General features: G+C 35.4%; 3 protein-coding genes across 3 annotated transcripts; all 3 read left to right on the top strand.

Annotated features, from left to right (window-relative positions):
- The first annotated feature begins 2,074 nt into the window (after window positions 1–2,074).
- Window positions 2,075–5,571, top strand: LOC129420636 (parvalbumin, thymic-like). The gene is made up of 4 exons (XM_073866502.1): window positions 2,075–2,135; window positions 2,337–2,412; window positions 2,666–2,792; window positions 5,473–5,571. Exons 1-4 carry the CDS (start codon window positions 2,075–2,077, stop codon window positions 5,569–5,571), a joined length of 363 nt encoding a protein of 120 aa, XP_073722603.1.
- Window positions 5,129–7,390, top strand: LOC129421277 (parvalbumin-2). Its single transcript, XM_055176697.2, has 5 exons — window positions 5,129–5,218; window positions 5,719–5,789; window positions 5,921–6,053; window positions 6,148–6,257; window positions 7,128–7,390. The coding sequence occupies exons 2-5, from the start codon at window positions 5,729–5,731 to the stop codon at window positions 7,151–7,153; spliced, it is 330 nt and encodes a 109-aa protein (XP_055032672.1). The 5' UTR covers window positions 5,129–5,218; window positions 5,719–5,728; the 3' UTR covers window positions 7,154–7,390.
- A 2,886-nt stretch (window positions 7,391–10,276) lies between these two features.
- Window positions 10,277–12,153, top strand: LOC129421276 (parvalbumin alpha). The gene is made up of 5 exons (XM_055176696.2): window positions 10,277–10,370; window positions 10,767–10,833; window positions 11,402–11,534; window positions 11,675–11,784; window positions 11,881–12,153. The coding sequence occupies exons 2-5, from the start codon at window positions 10,773–10,775 to the stop codon at window positions 11,904–11,906; spliced, it is 330 nt and encodes a 109-aa protein (XP_055032671.1). The 5' UTR covers window positions 10,277–10,370; window positions 10,767–10,772; the 3' UTR covers window positions 11,907–12,153.
- The last annotated feature ends 395 nt before the right edge of the window (window positions 12,154–12,548 follow it).

Below are 12,548 nucleotides of genomic sequence, written 5' to 3'. Positions count from 1 at the left end.
GTGTATCCCAGCATTTTTAAAGTGTAACTGATCTTTTTTTATTTATTGCCCCAACTTTGTGGTATATGTTCCATGTAATACAAATTTCATACATAATAATGATAAATTAGCTATTTGATTGAAATTATATAAAAATGTATATGAATATTGCATGTCACACTGGAAAAAAATGATTCATTCAATTTACTCCGTTTTTTAAGGTAAGTGGTTGCAATCAATTTATTTAAGCTATACATTTAAACAAAAGTTTTTTTTATTTAATTTAGTTTTTCTAATATTTTGGTTTAAATGTAGCTTAAATAAATTGATTGCAACCACTTACCTTAAGAAAAAAAGAGTAAATTGAATGAATCATTTTTTTCAGTGTACGGCACAACATGTGAACTTTGCAAAAGTATTTCATGTCAACATAAATTACATCATTCCACATTTATGCAGCTCAGCTGGTGGAACATGGTGTTAACACCACATAGGTCATAGGTCGATTCCCAATGAACACCCATGCTTTAAAAATGTGTGCAGTGTGATGTTTTAATTTTGTCATTGGTTTTGTATTGCTGAATAAAATTATTTGCCAAATGTGAAAATGTACCATCATTTCAGTTAAAGATATAAGTTGCAACATACTCATGTTATTCACAATAAAGGTTCACAATAAAGAAGCACTGTTATTAAAAACAAAATATGCCTCAATTATTCGTTAAGATTCACAGACTTTAAAATATCACTCACACATTGTAAATTGATTTACAAAACAAAGCAAAACATTATTATAATGTAAATATAGTCTGCCTTCACTTACCATCACAGGCATGCAGAAAAACACTAATTTTTTTCCTTATACACTCCTCACTGCACCTGGTATAACATATACAGTAAACAAGCACACAGAATGCTTTCATTCTTGTGAACATGAAGTCCAACCCCAATCTCTGTCATTCAGGAAAATGGGCTTCCTGGAAACAAAAAGTAGTGTATGGAGAGGGACAAGGCCACAGGAGCAGGTATTGAGCTGGAAGGATGTTTTTGTCATTGCTTTGGCCCCTGCTTGGCAGCACACACAAACAGGCAAACGTTCATCCTCAGGAAAAACAGCTGTGGAGGAAGTTGTGCTTACGTCACGTCAGCGCAATTCAGTCAACCTGCTGTGGACGGGCATGTGCAAGGACAAAGCTATCATAAACCCACAAAAACAGGTGTTTCGACACAGCAGTTGAGCCCACGGCCTTTAATATAATGGGTGGAGGAAATACTGTCATATTCTCAAAAGAGAAGTTGCCTTTAAATCATTTATTGTGTCGGCAAAGGTCCAATAATGACAGCCAAGCAATAACAGGATGTTTACAAAGCATAGAAACTCAAGAAGACGTTGGGTTTTGACGTCAACCGGACGTTGTGTTTTTGACATAAATCCGACATTGGGTTAACGTCGGGTTTGGACGTAAATCCGATGTTGTGTTGACAACGGGTTTTGACGTAAATCTGACATTGGGTTGACGTCGGGATTTGACGTAAATTCGACGTTGGGTGGAGTCGGGTTTTGATGTTATTTTGACGTTGGGTTGACGTCAGGTTCAGACATCAATCCGACGTTGGGTAGACATCAGGTTTTGACATCGGGGTTTGATGTCTGTCTGACGTCAAGTTTTGACGTAACTCTGACGTTGGGTTGACGTCGTGTTTAGATGTCTATCCGACGTCAAGTTTTGACGTAAATCCGACGTTGGGTTTACCAAATCCTCTTGTTATTAATTTTAAAAACTAGTTGCAAAACTTCAGCGATACGGTATTATGTTAACACAGAAGCCTTTAGTAACCTTCACTACACTATGTCCTCAATGGAAAGACAAAGAAAAAATATGTTTTTATATTTGTTTTAATTCTGTAAACTGAATAAGTAATGACTGCTTATCCTAATGTGTCCTGGACAGGTCAGATGGTGTAGAGGCCACAGCTGCAAGTGACATACAGTACAAACACTGCTGGTTTTTCACATTATATAGTGACATTTTGACTTCAATTTTTCGCAGTTATTATTAAGGAAACTGCTGCAGTTCTTTTAATGCTTTAAAAAATGGCTATCACAGATGTTTTGGCGGCTTCTGATATTTGCACTGCCATTAATGCATGTAAAGGTAATGTATACATTAAATAACCAGTAGCTGTTTAGATGCTGACCTAAATGTTGTTTTACTGCAGAAATAACAATTTCTTATTGACCAGTTGCCTCTGGCATAGGAGGATGAATCAGTTTAAGTCATCAGATAATGTTAATCATTAATAGTCATTGCAAAGATGATCCTGACTTGACTTTGTCATGTTTGATTTTGTTACAGCAAATGACTATTTCAGCCCAAAGAACTTTTTTGCAATAGTGGGGTTGTCCAAAAAGTCTCCTTTTGAGATAAAAAGGTGTTAAAAATGAGGATCATTGAGGAGGATGAGCTACAGTTGAGTCATTTGTTAAATGTATGCTTTTGTAGTAGGTTGACTTGACCTAGTGACTTGAGTAAAATATATACCAACTAATAGCTAATATCCTTTCAAATATAGCTATTTGATGGCATTTAAACGATAAAATATTAGCTATATATAACAATGCATGCAAGTCATTTTAAAATAATACTCTCAACACAGTTGTTTTACTTTGTTGGTTTTTTTCTAGTTTGCTTCTGCAGATTTTCTCAAAAGGTGCTTGTGCTCTTACGGCGGCTGAAACCAAAGCCTTTCTCATGGTTGGAGATATAGATGGAGATGTCATTGGTTCGAACTCAGGGAACACACATAAAAATGTATACCTTGTAATGCACTATAAGTACTAACCCTAAGGGTGTGAAAAATTCAATTCTAATCAGTTGTTTTGTTTCAAGCTATTCAAAGATGCTATTTTATAAGAAATCTATGTATAAATCTATATTTGGTACCAATATGTACTTTCAAGTACTTGTATGCACTTTGGAGTGTAATGTGTGTTGTTCGCGTTTTCAAAATATGTGTTTGTTGCATCAAGTGAACCATGTGCATCACGTGTTTCGTCAAAATAAGTGCCTGCTGCACACGCGTCAAAACCGTTTTTGATGAAAGAGACGCTCACGATCACAATATAAACGCAAGACACTCCTTTAAAGGCGGGGTCCATGATGTTTGAAAGCCAATGTTGATATTTGAAATCACCTAAACAAACACGCCCCAACCCCAATAGAATCTGGACCTTCTGTTGATAGACCCGCCCCACACATATGCAACCCGGCATTTGATTTGATTTTATTGGCTATAAGTGTGTTTTGGTAGTCGGCCCGTCTCCTTTTCCAACGCGTTTTTCAAACATCGTGGACTCCGCCTTTAACAGTAAACTCTGATTATGCATGAGATTATGCGAGTATCCGGCAAACGCATGCTTCTCTTTTATCATAAATCCTTTAGACGCATCTGCAACAGGCACTTATTTTGACAAAACACGTGATGCACACAGGATCCCTGGACGCACAGAACAAATATTTTGAAATAAGGAACCACAAACATGACGGGCTACATACATGTTATGACGAACTTCGCATCGAGCGCCCTCGAAAAAAAGTAACCGGCCGCCACTGCTGCAAACCCACTGTAATGTGGGTAATGTGAGTGCATATTAGTACCAAATGTATACATGTACCTAAATCAGGTGTGTTTGATTAGAGTTGGACCTAAACTTTGCAGGACAGTGGCCCTCCAAGACCAGGAATGCCCACCCCTCACCTAAATGGTACGTTTTAGGAGCTTATAAGAAAGTACGATCTAATGAACTACACTGTAAAAAAATTCCGTAGAAATTGCAGCTGGGTTGCCGGTAATTTACTGTAGATTTGAATTTATGTTTTTAACTGGCAACATTTTGTTCAAAGTTAAATGAACATTAAACATTTACAAGTCTTTGTCTTTATAGAGTAAAACTAAAAAACAGCATCAAGCAAAACATTCTGGGAAACAAAAAACAGAAAAAGGTTGATGATGACTTCTGGTTCCCAGAATGCTTTGCATGAGGCTGTTATTGTATAGTTTTATTCTGTAAAGACAAATTTGTTAATATCTAAAATTTATCCAACTTTGAACAAATTCCTGCCAGTAAACAACAAATGTAAATCTACGGTAAATTACCGGCAACCCAGCTGCAATAACATCTACGGAATTTTTTTACAGTGTAATGTAACAACCATTTTTCTGAGAGTGCAGTACAGGGGTGGGTGTATTGAGTTTTGGTAAAATATCTGTATTTTTCATGGCAATACCGTCTATATCGGTATGGTCTGATATGACACTCCTTTGCAACAAAAGCCAGAAATGTACACTGAGGTGAGACATAAGCTTTCCAACCAGCTCGCATGTTGTCCCCCATATTATTATTTTAAAACCCTGTCTTTTATTTTGTTTATCATACGCTGTTTAAATAAAGGTAATTGTAAGGTTTAACTTGCATGAAAACATTGACTACACATTGTGTATAGAATATACCGGGATATTTATCCTATACCGCCACTCATCCCAAAATTACATTTAGTCAACATTGCCCAGCCCTACTAGAAACAATACATTTATAGACCTATATGTATTTATATCATAATATAGAATCAAATAAATGTCTTGTTTTGCAAACAATGTTGAGTATACTTATTAAGGATCCCACTAAGTAGAAAACAAGTGTATTTCACAATGTTTGTCAGTAATCTGAAACTTTTGCTGGTCTCTCTGAGCTTTCAGCTGTCCGAGAATCTGCTTAGCATAGTCATATTGCATGTATGGATTATATATAGTCAGACACTGTAAACGGTGTCTGTATCCTAAACCCCATGCCCCCCCCCCCAAAAAAAATTATAAATATTCCTTCATGTTTAAAAGTATAATTAATTTAATAAACTTTTACAAAGCATTATACATGGACACGGTGCAACTTAAAAAATGAGGTCCCAAAAAATCACATTACACATAAATTACCCTGAACACATTTTTTGCAAACACACAGGCATGCCCCTCTTGCGTTTCCCATATGGAGTGGGAACATCCCTATGTAAAGGTTAAAAATAGCCCTATATGACTATTAGACACATTTTTTAGAAACTAAACGCAACCTAAGCAAATGGTGTCTGTTACAGCCAAACAGACAAGAGTATAAAAGTCCAGGCCGTTGGTGTGTTGGGTAGCCATCATACATCTGTGGATCAGTTGCCAGAACAGCACAAAGGTGAGTTGGCAGAGAGAGGTGGATCACACTGAGGATCATTCAGGGAGATGATTCAATTCTGTATCACCAAGGAATATGTTTTCTTAAAAATGGAGGCATGCACAAAAAGAGGATGTACGGATTTTAAAAAAGCAGCAGGACTGGCAATACCATCACAAAGCATCAAACTTCTCAGTTAACCAGCTGAAGGACCTGCTACTCTCTGAGCTTTGGATGTGTTTACAACTTTTATGTGTCTCGTGTCTCATTCTCAGAGACGTACGTTTTATTTTAACTGTAGGAAGGAGGTTTACTCTAATGGGAGAATTGATAAAGAAGTGGTTGATCAACTCCACGCCTGCTTTGAATACTGAGGAAATGTTAAAATTGGGGATTCTTGTATGGGGTTTTAGATTTATGTATTGCTATACCAGCTTGGTTTTAACTGTCCAAAGGATTTTTTGTGGTGTAAAGGGATTTATTGGTGTATATTTACAAGAGGAAATTCATCTGATTTACAGATATCTCAAAATGGCCTTTGCTGGAATTCTCAAGGACGAGGATGTGGCCGCAGCCATCGCTGCCTGCGCTGGTAAGGTTCATCTGCACTACTTCTCCATACAAAATGGGACAGATATACTGTTAGATAGTTAGATATAGGCGATGTGCATTATATTATCCCAAACAAATAACTAAATACTGCTATTTGCTTGTCATCTACAGCTGCTGACTCCTTCAACTACAAGTCTTTCTTCGCCAAGGTCGGCCTGAGCGCAAAATCTGCTGATGATATCAAAAAGGCTTTCTTTGTCATTGACCAGGACAAGAGTGGATTCATTGAGGAGGATGAGTTGAAGTAATATACAATGTTAAATTAGGTTTTAAAATAATATCTTGGATGGTGTTGCACGACGTTCAACCTCTAATGTAATTTTTTCAAATGTTTTCAGACTGTTCCTGCAGAATTTCTCTGCTAGCGCCAGAGCACTTACTGATGCTGAGACCAAGGCCTTCCTCTCCGCCGGAGACAGCGATGGTGACGGCAAAATTGGAGTTGAAGGTACTAAATCTATTATATTTACAATATTAATTTATTTACTATATTGAAAAGCATCAAATGATTTGGGGTTTAAAACCTGATCAAATCTTAAACCCTATGTTGATAAATCTAAGGAAGGGTTTGCTTACATCATTCGATTTTTCCCATTGAGACAGTTTTTGCTATCTAAATTTGTACACATTTGGTCAGGAAGTGATGGCTAGCTTTTACTGGAGCAGATCCATTTCAAAAAGTTCACAAGGGCAGTTAAAGAGTGCATATTAGTACCTCAAAGATACATAATGGTATCAAATATACATATTGGTACCTTAATAGTACATGTTTATGACCGCCTTAAAGGATACTGCCTCAGTGAGAGCTAGGGACCATTTTTGTCTGATAGTGTATATTACTTTTATCACTGAACGCCTTCAAATTTTTAGATATTTTAAATATATTGTTTTTATTTTATACTTGAAAAAGCCTGACAGATAAAATGTATTGTCACTGTAATCCTAGACAAATACAAAAACCAAAATTTCTAATCAAAACTAATGAAAAGTTCAAAGGCCAACTTCATCACTGTAAAATTTTTTGGTTCAGCTTAAATTAAGCAGGTTATCTGGTTGCCTTAACATTTTGAGTTCATTCAACTTAAAAATATTAGTTGTCTCAAAAATGTAGTTTTAAGCCAAGGTAACTTTTTAGCTTTTTTATGTTGAACCAACTTTTTATGTAAGCAATAATAATTGTTTAGTTGAATTAAATGTACATGTGGTATTAATGACTGGAAGCTTAAGAAAAGCTTAAATTTATCCTTACTAATGCAAAGAGAATTGTTGCAAAGTCAAGTTATCAAATTTTAATTATTATTTTCATTTTTCCCCACAGAGTTTGCCACCCTTGTTAAGGCTTAAGCATTCGTGGACCCTCGTCTTTTGAACCAGAGCTCTGCTTAGATATCATCTTTTTTATATTTATTTATGAATGCCCTGCAAACACCTCCTCGCAATGAACGCGAATGAATGTCTTGGAAAGCTATTTATTATTAATGTTGTTTTATTGTATTTTTATGTGAATCAACCTTCTGTGTGCAATCATACAATCTCTTTTGCACTGTACAAAAGGAAATAAAAGTACATTTTAATGTAAAACATTGTCCTCTGCTAATTTTCTCTCTCAACATTTCTGCATATATTAGGACAACCAATGCATGTAATGCATTATGACTTGATCTGGTGAGAATGTGAATGAATATCTGTTGGCAATTGTTGACACTAAGCAGTTTTTGAATGCAAGTGTAAAATGTCAGGCACTCAGTGAAGATTTTCTACACATGCTAAATGAATGTCTTTCCTAGGACATGAGCTAATGTCTAGTCTTCACTTACACTGAGTGAGCAAAGTTATTTTATACTTAGATCCTAAAGGCTTGTCACTCACTGAAGCAATGTACGCAGTGGCGGTTCTAGGGAGGGGCCAGCGGGGGCAAGTGCCCCTGTGACAACAAGCTTGGACCCCTTGTGGCCCCCCTAAATGTGAGGTGTTAAATTATTTTTACAATTTTTGCAATTGTTTTTACATCCATAATTAAACAGTGACATAAACATGGTATTTGGCCTGTTAATGCCTTTAGTGCAGTACAGAAAATGATATGACAAGAATAAGGTCTACATGTATCTGGCCCCCCCAGTTGAAATGGTCTAGTTCTGCCACTGAATGTACGTTGAACACTGCTTCTAAAGTTTACTATTAAAGTCTCTCTGTAACCAAGAATTTTATCACTTAAAACTCATTTTGAGCATCATAATAGCATATATAAAAGTTTTACATGTCACTGTAATTTCTTCATTCTTTAAAACAGCTAGAATGTAACCTCATTTAGTTTACAAAGATCTATAAATATGCAAATTAGTCCCCGCCTCTACTCAATCTTACAGCTTGAACCATAGATATGAATATGTGAATTAGTCCCCGCCTCCACTGTTTTGCACCACCTCAGACCATAAAGTATGTCAAGTATATAGACGGTTTCAGCAGTAATGAAACAAGCGGCTTTTGGGGAACACTCGTAACTCTGCTTAGAACAAATAACAACAAAGTCCTTTTAAAGTAGTTTATTTGTATAACAAGCAAAATCAACAACACGTAGATTACCTAGGAAAGCAAAACATTTGTATTTGTTCAAGAGTTCAAATTGTATATTCCTATGTACCAAATGTGCTTTTACATCTGAATAGTGCCTTAACATATTTATAGGTTTAAAGTTTAATTCAGAATTAAAACTAGTGTTAAATAGATAAATGGTGTTTGTGCCCTCCGTTCCTTTATAGTTTCTGCAAACAATGCTGGGGCTGAGATTTGTATAATTTTTTCCTAAAAGTGTTAATGACTTTAAATTATTTATTTCTACTATTTACAAGTGTTCCCTGGATATGTAACCACAACCTTTTGCAGTACTAATTCAAGGCTCTACCAAGAATAGATAAACAAAGCTATTGTTACCAGCTTAGCATTAGAGAATCTGAATAGAATCTGGATATTATTCATTTTCCAATGTTTACTTCATGGTCAGCGAGTATAGCCCTGTATAGCTTAGTGGTAAAACATTATCCTAGCACTGAAAAAGGTCATGGGTTCAAACACATGCTTATAAAAATTTTATATCTTGTAATGCCCTGTAAGTTGCTTTGGATAAAAGCATCTGTCGAATATGTACATTTAGTAGCCATTACCAAGTGTGCTTTTACTTGAGCATTTTGATCCAGAAAAACACAATTTTAATATTTTCTCTTTAAAATTCAGACTGCTTTACTTATGCATGTCCAAATCTTATTCAACACTGAAAACAATGATTCATTGAATTTAATCAATTTTTTTAAGGTAAGTGGTTGCAATCAATTAATTTAAGCTACATTTAAACAAAAAAGATTAATAACGTAAAATAAAATATAAAACATTTGTTTAAATGTAGCTTAAATAAATTGATTGCAACCACTTACCTTAAAAATTTATTAAATTCAATGAATCATTTTTTTCAGTGAACTATGTTGTCCCGAAATAAAAAATATTTTGTTACTAATACACACTATATAAAAAATACCATCACACCATATGCCATGTAATTATTTCAGTTTTTATTTGCAGTTTATTTAGTAAATTCCCACACTGAACTTACCATACTTTATTAATTAAATTATTATTATAGCCATCACTTTTCTATTCTATTGCATCAAAGATGTAGCCAAGTTTGACATTATTATGCATTGTCAAAGCAACATATCCATGCAAAATAACATCAAAGAAACAGTCTCTTTATCCTTAAACAGCAGATACAATATAGACTTTGCTTCAAACTTTATTTCAAATGAAACAGAGACAGCCAACATGAAGAAAAAAAGCACTAAACTGCAGTAAAATTCCTAGATACGTTAGTGTTTTTGCCATAAATAGTAAAGTATAGGCTATAAAGTTTTTTATTACAGTACAATCAAGCCACTAGTTAATACAGAATACTGTAGTTAGTACATTAACAATGTAGTAATTATAATACATTATACAATTACAAAAAGTAAACAATATACTGTTGTAAATACTAAAGTACACTACAATATTGTTGCTCATTGCACTGCAGCACGCGTACATTAAATACATAGACAGCGAGATCCAAAGGTACATCTTTACATTTCCTGTTAATGTGCATTTACCTTAAGTTCATCATCCATCACAACTGTAGCTATGCTTTCATACTTTTTGCACGCGCTTCCTCTGTGCGTCTCCAGGCGCGCAACATGATTTGCTCCGGATACGCAACAGCGGACGGCGATATCTCACAGGCAAAATTCTACCATAATCTTCCAGTTCATCATATAACAGCGCTTCATCCATATCAGCATCGTATATTATTAGCCCGTCCGATATTAATGTCTTATACATACGTACTTTCATTTAAGTGCATATAAATAGCACGGCCTGACTACTGGACAAGTTTTTCAACCAACTGCTTCGCATGCGGTATCCATTACATTATGCCTTATATTTCGGTTGAGTAGTGGTATATAAGGTGCAACCACGGAGTTGGTGTACACTGCAGTCGAAAGTTTCATCCCAGTCCAAACCCAAGGGACAAGCAGAGGTGAGTGTCTTCACAGATGATGCGACCTTTCAAATTACAGTGAAGACGACAAGGCAAACAGAGCGAATCACTTTTGGGCTAATACGGAAAGGATGCGTTGTCTTGGGAATAATTTGCTTTCGAGCTTGGACTTGACGTCATTTTACATAACGTGCAGGGATATCGATTTGATCACGAGGAGGACTGGGTGGGATTTATCTATCATTTGGTTGAGTAGTATTGTCGAACAGGTTTCCTGAGCAAGGGAGCAGCTCATCTCCAGTTTTTTTTCATGCAGAAATCTTTTATATTGCCCTTGTGTGTTTTCAAGCCATTCAAAGCGAAATGAAATGAAAAATTATTAAATTCATAGATGCACTAATGTAACACTAAATGTAAACCCTCTGTCATTTTTAGGCAAAAATGGCATTCGCTGGTATTCTGAAAGATGGTGACATCACTGCAGCCCTGAAGGCTTGCGAAGGTAAGGTGCACGTGTAAAAAAATAAGTAAGGTGCACGTGTCTGGAACTGAGAAACTTTGACTATCACCTCAAAGCTAGAGCATCAATGTTATTAACATCAGTATACATTTTTTTTAAATAGCCTACTTAAAATGCAAAAAAAAAAAACTTTTCTGAAAGTCTGACACTTGGAGATTTCTACATCTTTGTATGGTCCATCAAGCTCTGCAAATATATATACTCTTTACTCTTTTTTTATTCTTTACACAGCAAAAATGTTTATATTACGATGCATAGGCTATACTTGAGAAACAAAATGTTTTAAGATCTAACTAAGTCTTGTGTCCTGAAAAAATATCAAAAATTAAATGAAACTTGAATTAAGTACTTAATAATGGGTAAAATGTAATTCAGATTATTTTTTCTTACCCCACTGGCAGATTTTTGTTTTAGTTTTATGCACCAACACAAATTATTTTTTGAATTTTTTGAGAAAACAAGACTTACAAGTGAGGAATAATTTTTGCAGTGTGTATTTGCATCTTAGCTTCACCCATCACGCTAACAACTTGACAAAATTAACTTACAGCTGCTGACTCCTTCAACTTCAAGACTTTCTTCGCCAAGGTCGGTCTGTCCGGCAAGTCTGCCGATGATGTCAAGAAGGCCTTTGCTGTCATTGACCAGGACAAGAGCGGCTTCATTGAGGAGGATGAGCTGAAGTAAATCTTCTCTTACAACTATCCATCACAGTACTGTTTATACTAAACAAAGTAAACCAAACCAAGTTGGCGATAGAAGTTTAACACCTTGGGAAGTGATTGCAAACACTTGGGCTTGATTGTTTGTTTCTGTTCTTCAGACTGTTCCTGCAGAACTTCTCATCTGGTGCCAGAGCATTGACTGATGCTGAGACAAAAGCCTTCCTGACAGCTGGAGACTCTGATGGTGATGGCAAGATTGGAGTGGATGGTGAGGAATACCAGTTTTTATTTAACAAATCACCTGCCAATTGTTTTTAATCGCATAGTCTCAATGTCTTCTGATTATTATTTCTTACATTTACAGAGTTCGCTGCTATGGTCAAGGCATAAATGGCTTCTAAACAACAACCTTAGGTTCCAACCAGTAATGTAGCCTTCTTAGACCTCCACATTTTTATCTGGGTGGCTGTTTTTTATACATAATTCTGGCTGTCCACTCCCATGCTGCACTCTGTCCGGAATGACTGTAAATATCACAAGTCTTTCGTGTTGTAGATATGAATGTAAGTTATTGTAAAATCTTTAACGCTGTTTTGGGGAAAGGACAATGAGAAAATAAAAACTACTATTTTTCTTTCGCGAGTTTTCTTCTTTCAGTTTGTAAGCTGATTACATTGTGTTTGAAAACATAAATTTTAATTAAAAAATGTATAACGTGTTTTCAATATAATAATACGTGTGGCTTTTTGAGGACCAGACAAGCAAACAAAATTTTAGTACTCTCTTAAAATTAAGAAAAGTTACACTGTAAAAATATCTTGTTGCACCTACATTTTTAAGTTTAATTAACTTGAAATTATAATTAATTTAAACTTTCTTGACTAGTAAGTCAAGAATTATAAGAGTAAAGCTGAATTACTTTGTAATTTCAACTTTATTTTTAGAATTTATAGCAACTCCTCACTATTCAAGAAAGTTTAAATGAATTGTAAATTCAAGTTGATTAAACCTAAAAATGTAAGTGCAACAAGG

Source organism: Misgurnus anguillicaudatus, chromosome 4 (genome assembly GCF_027580225.2).
Source record: "Misgurnus anguillicaudatus chromosome 4, ASM2758022v2, whole genome shotgun sequence".
Lineage (NCBI taxonomy): Eukaryota > Metazoa > Chordata > Actinopteri > Cypriniformes > Cobitidae > Misgurnus > Misgurnus anguillicaudatus.
Note: the sequence above shows the minus strand (reverse complement) of the source record. Positions and strands in the feature narration are given on the sequence as shown.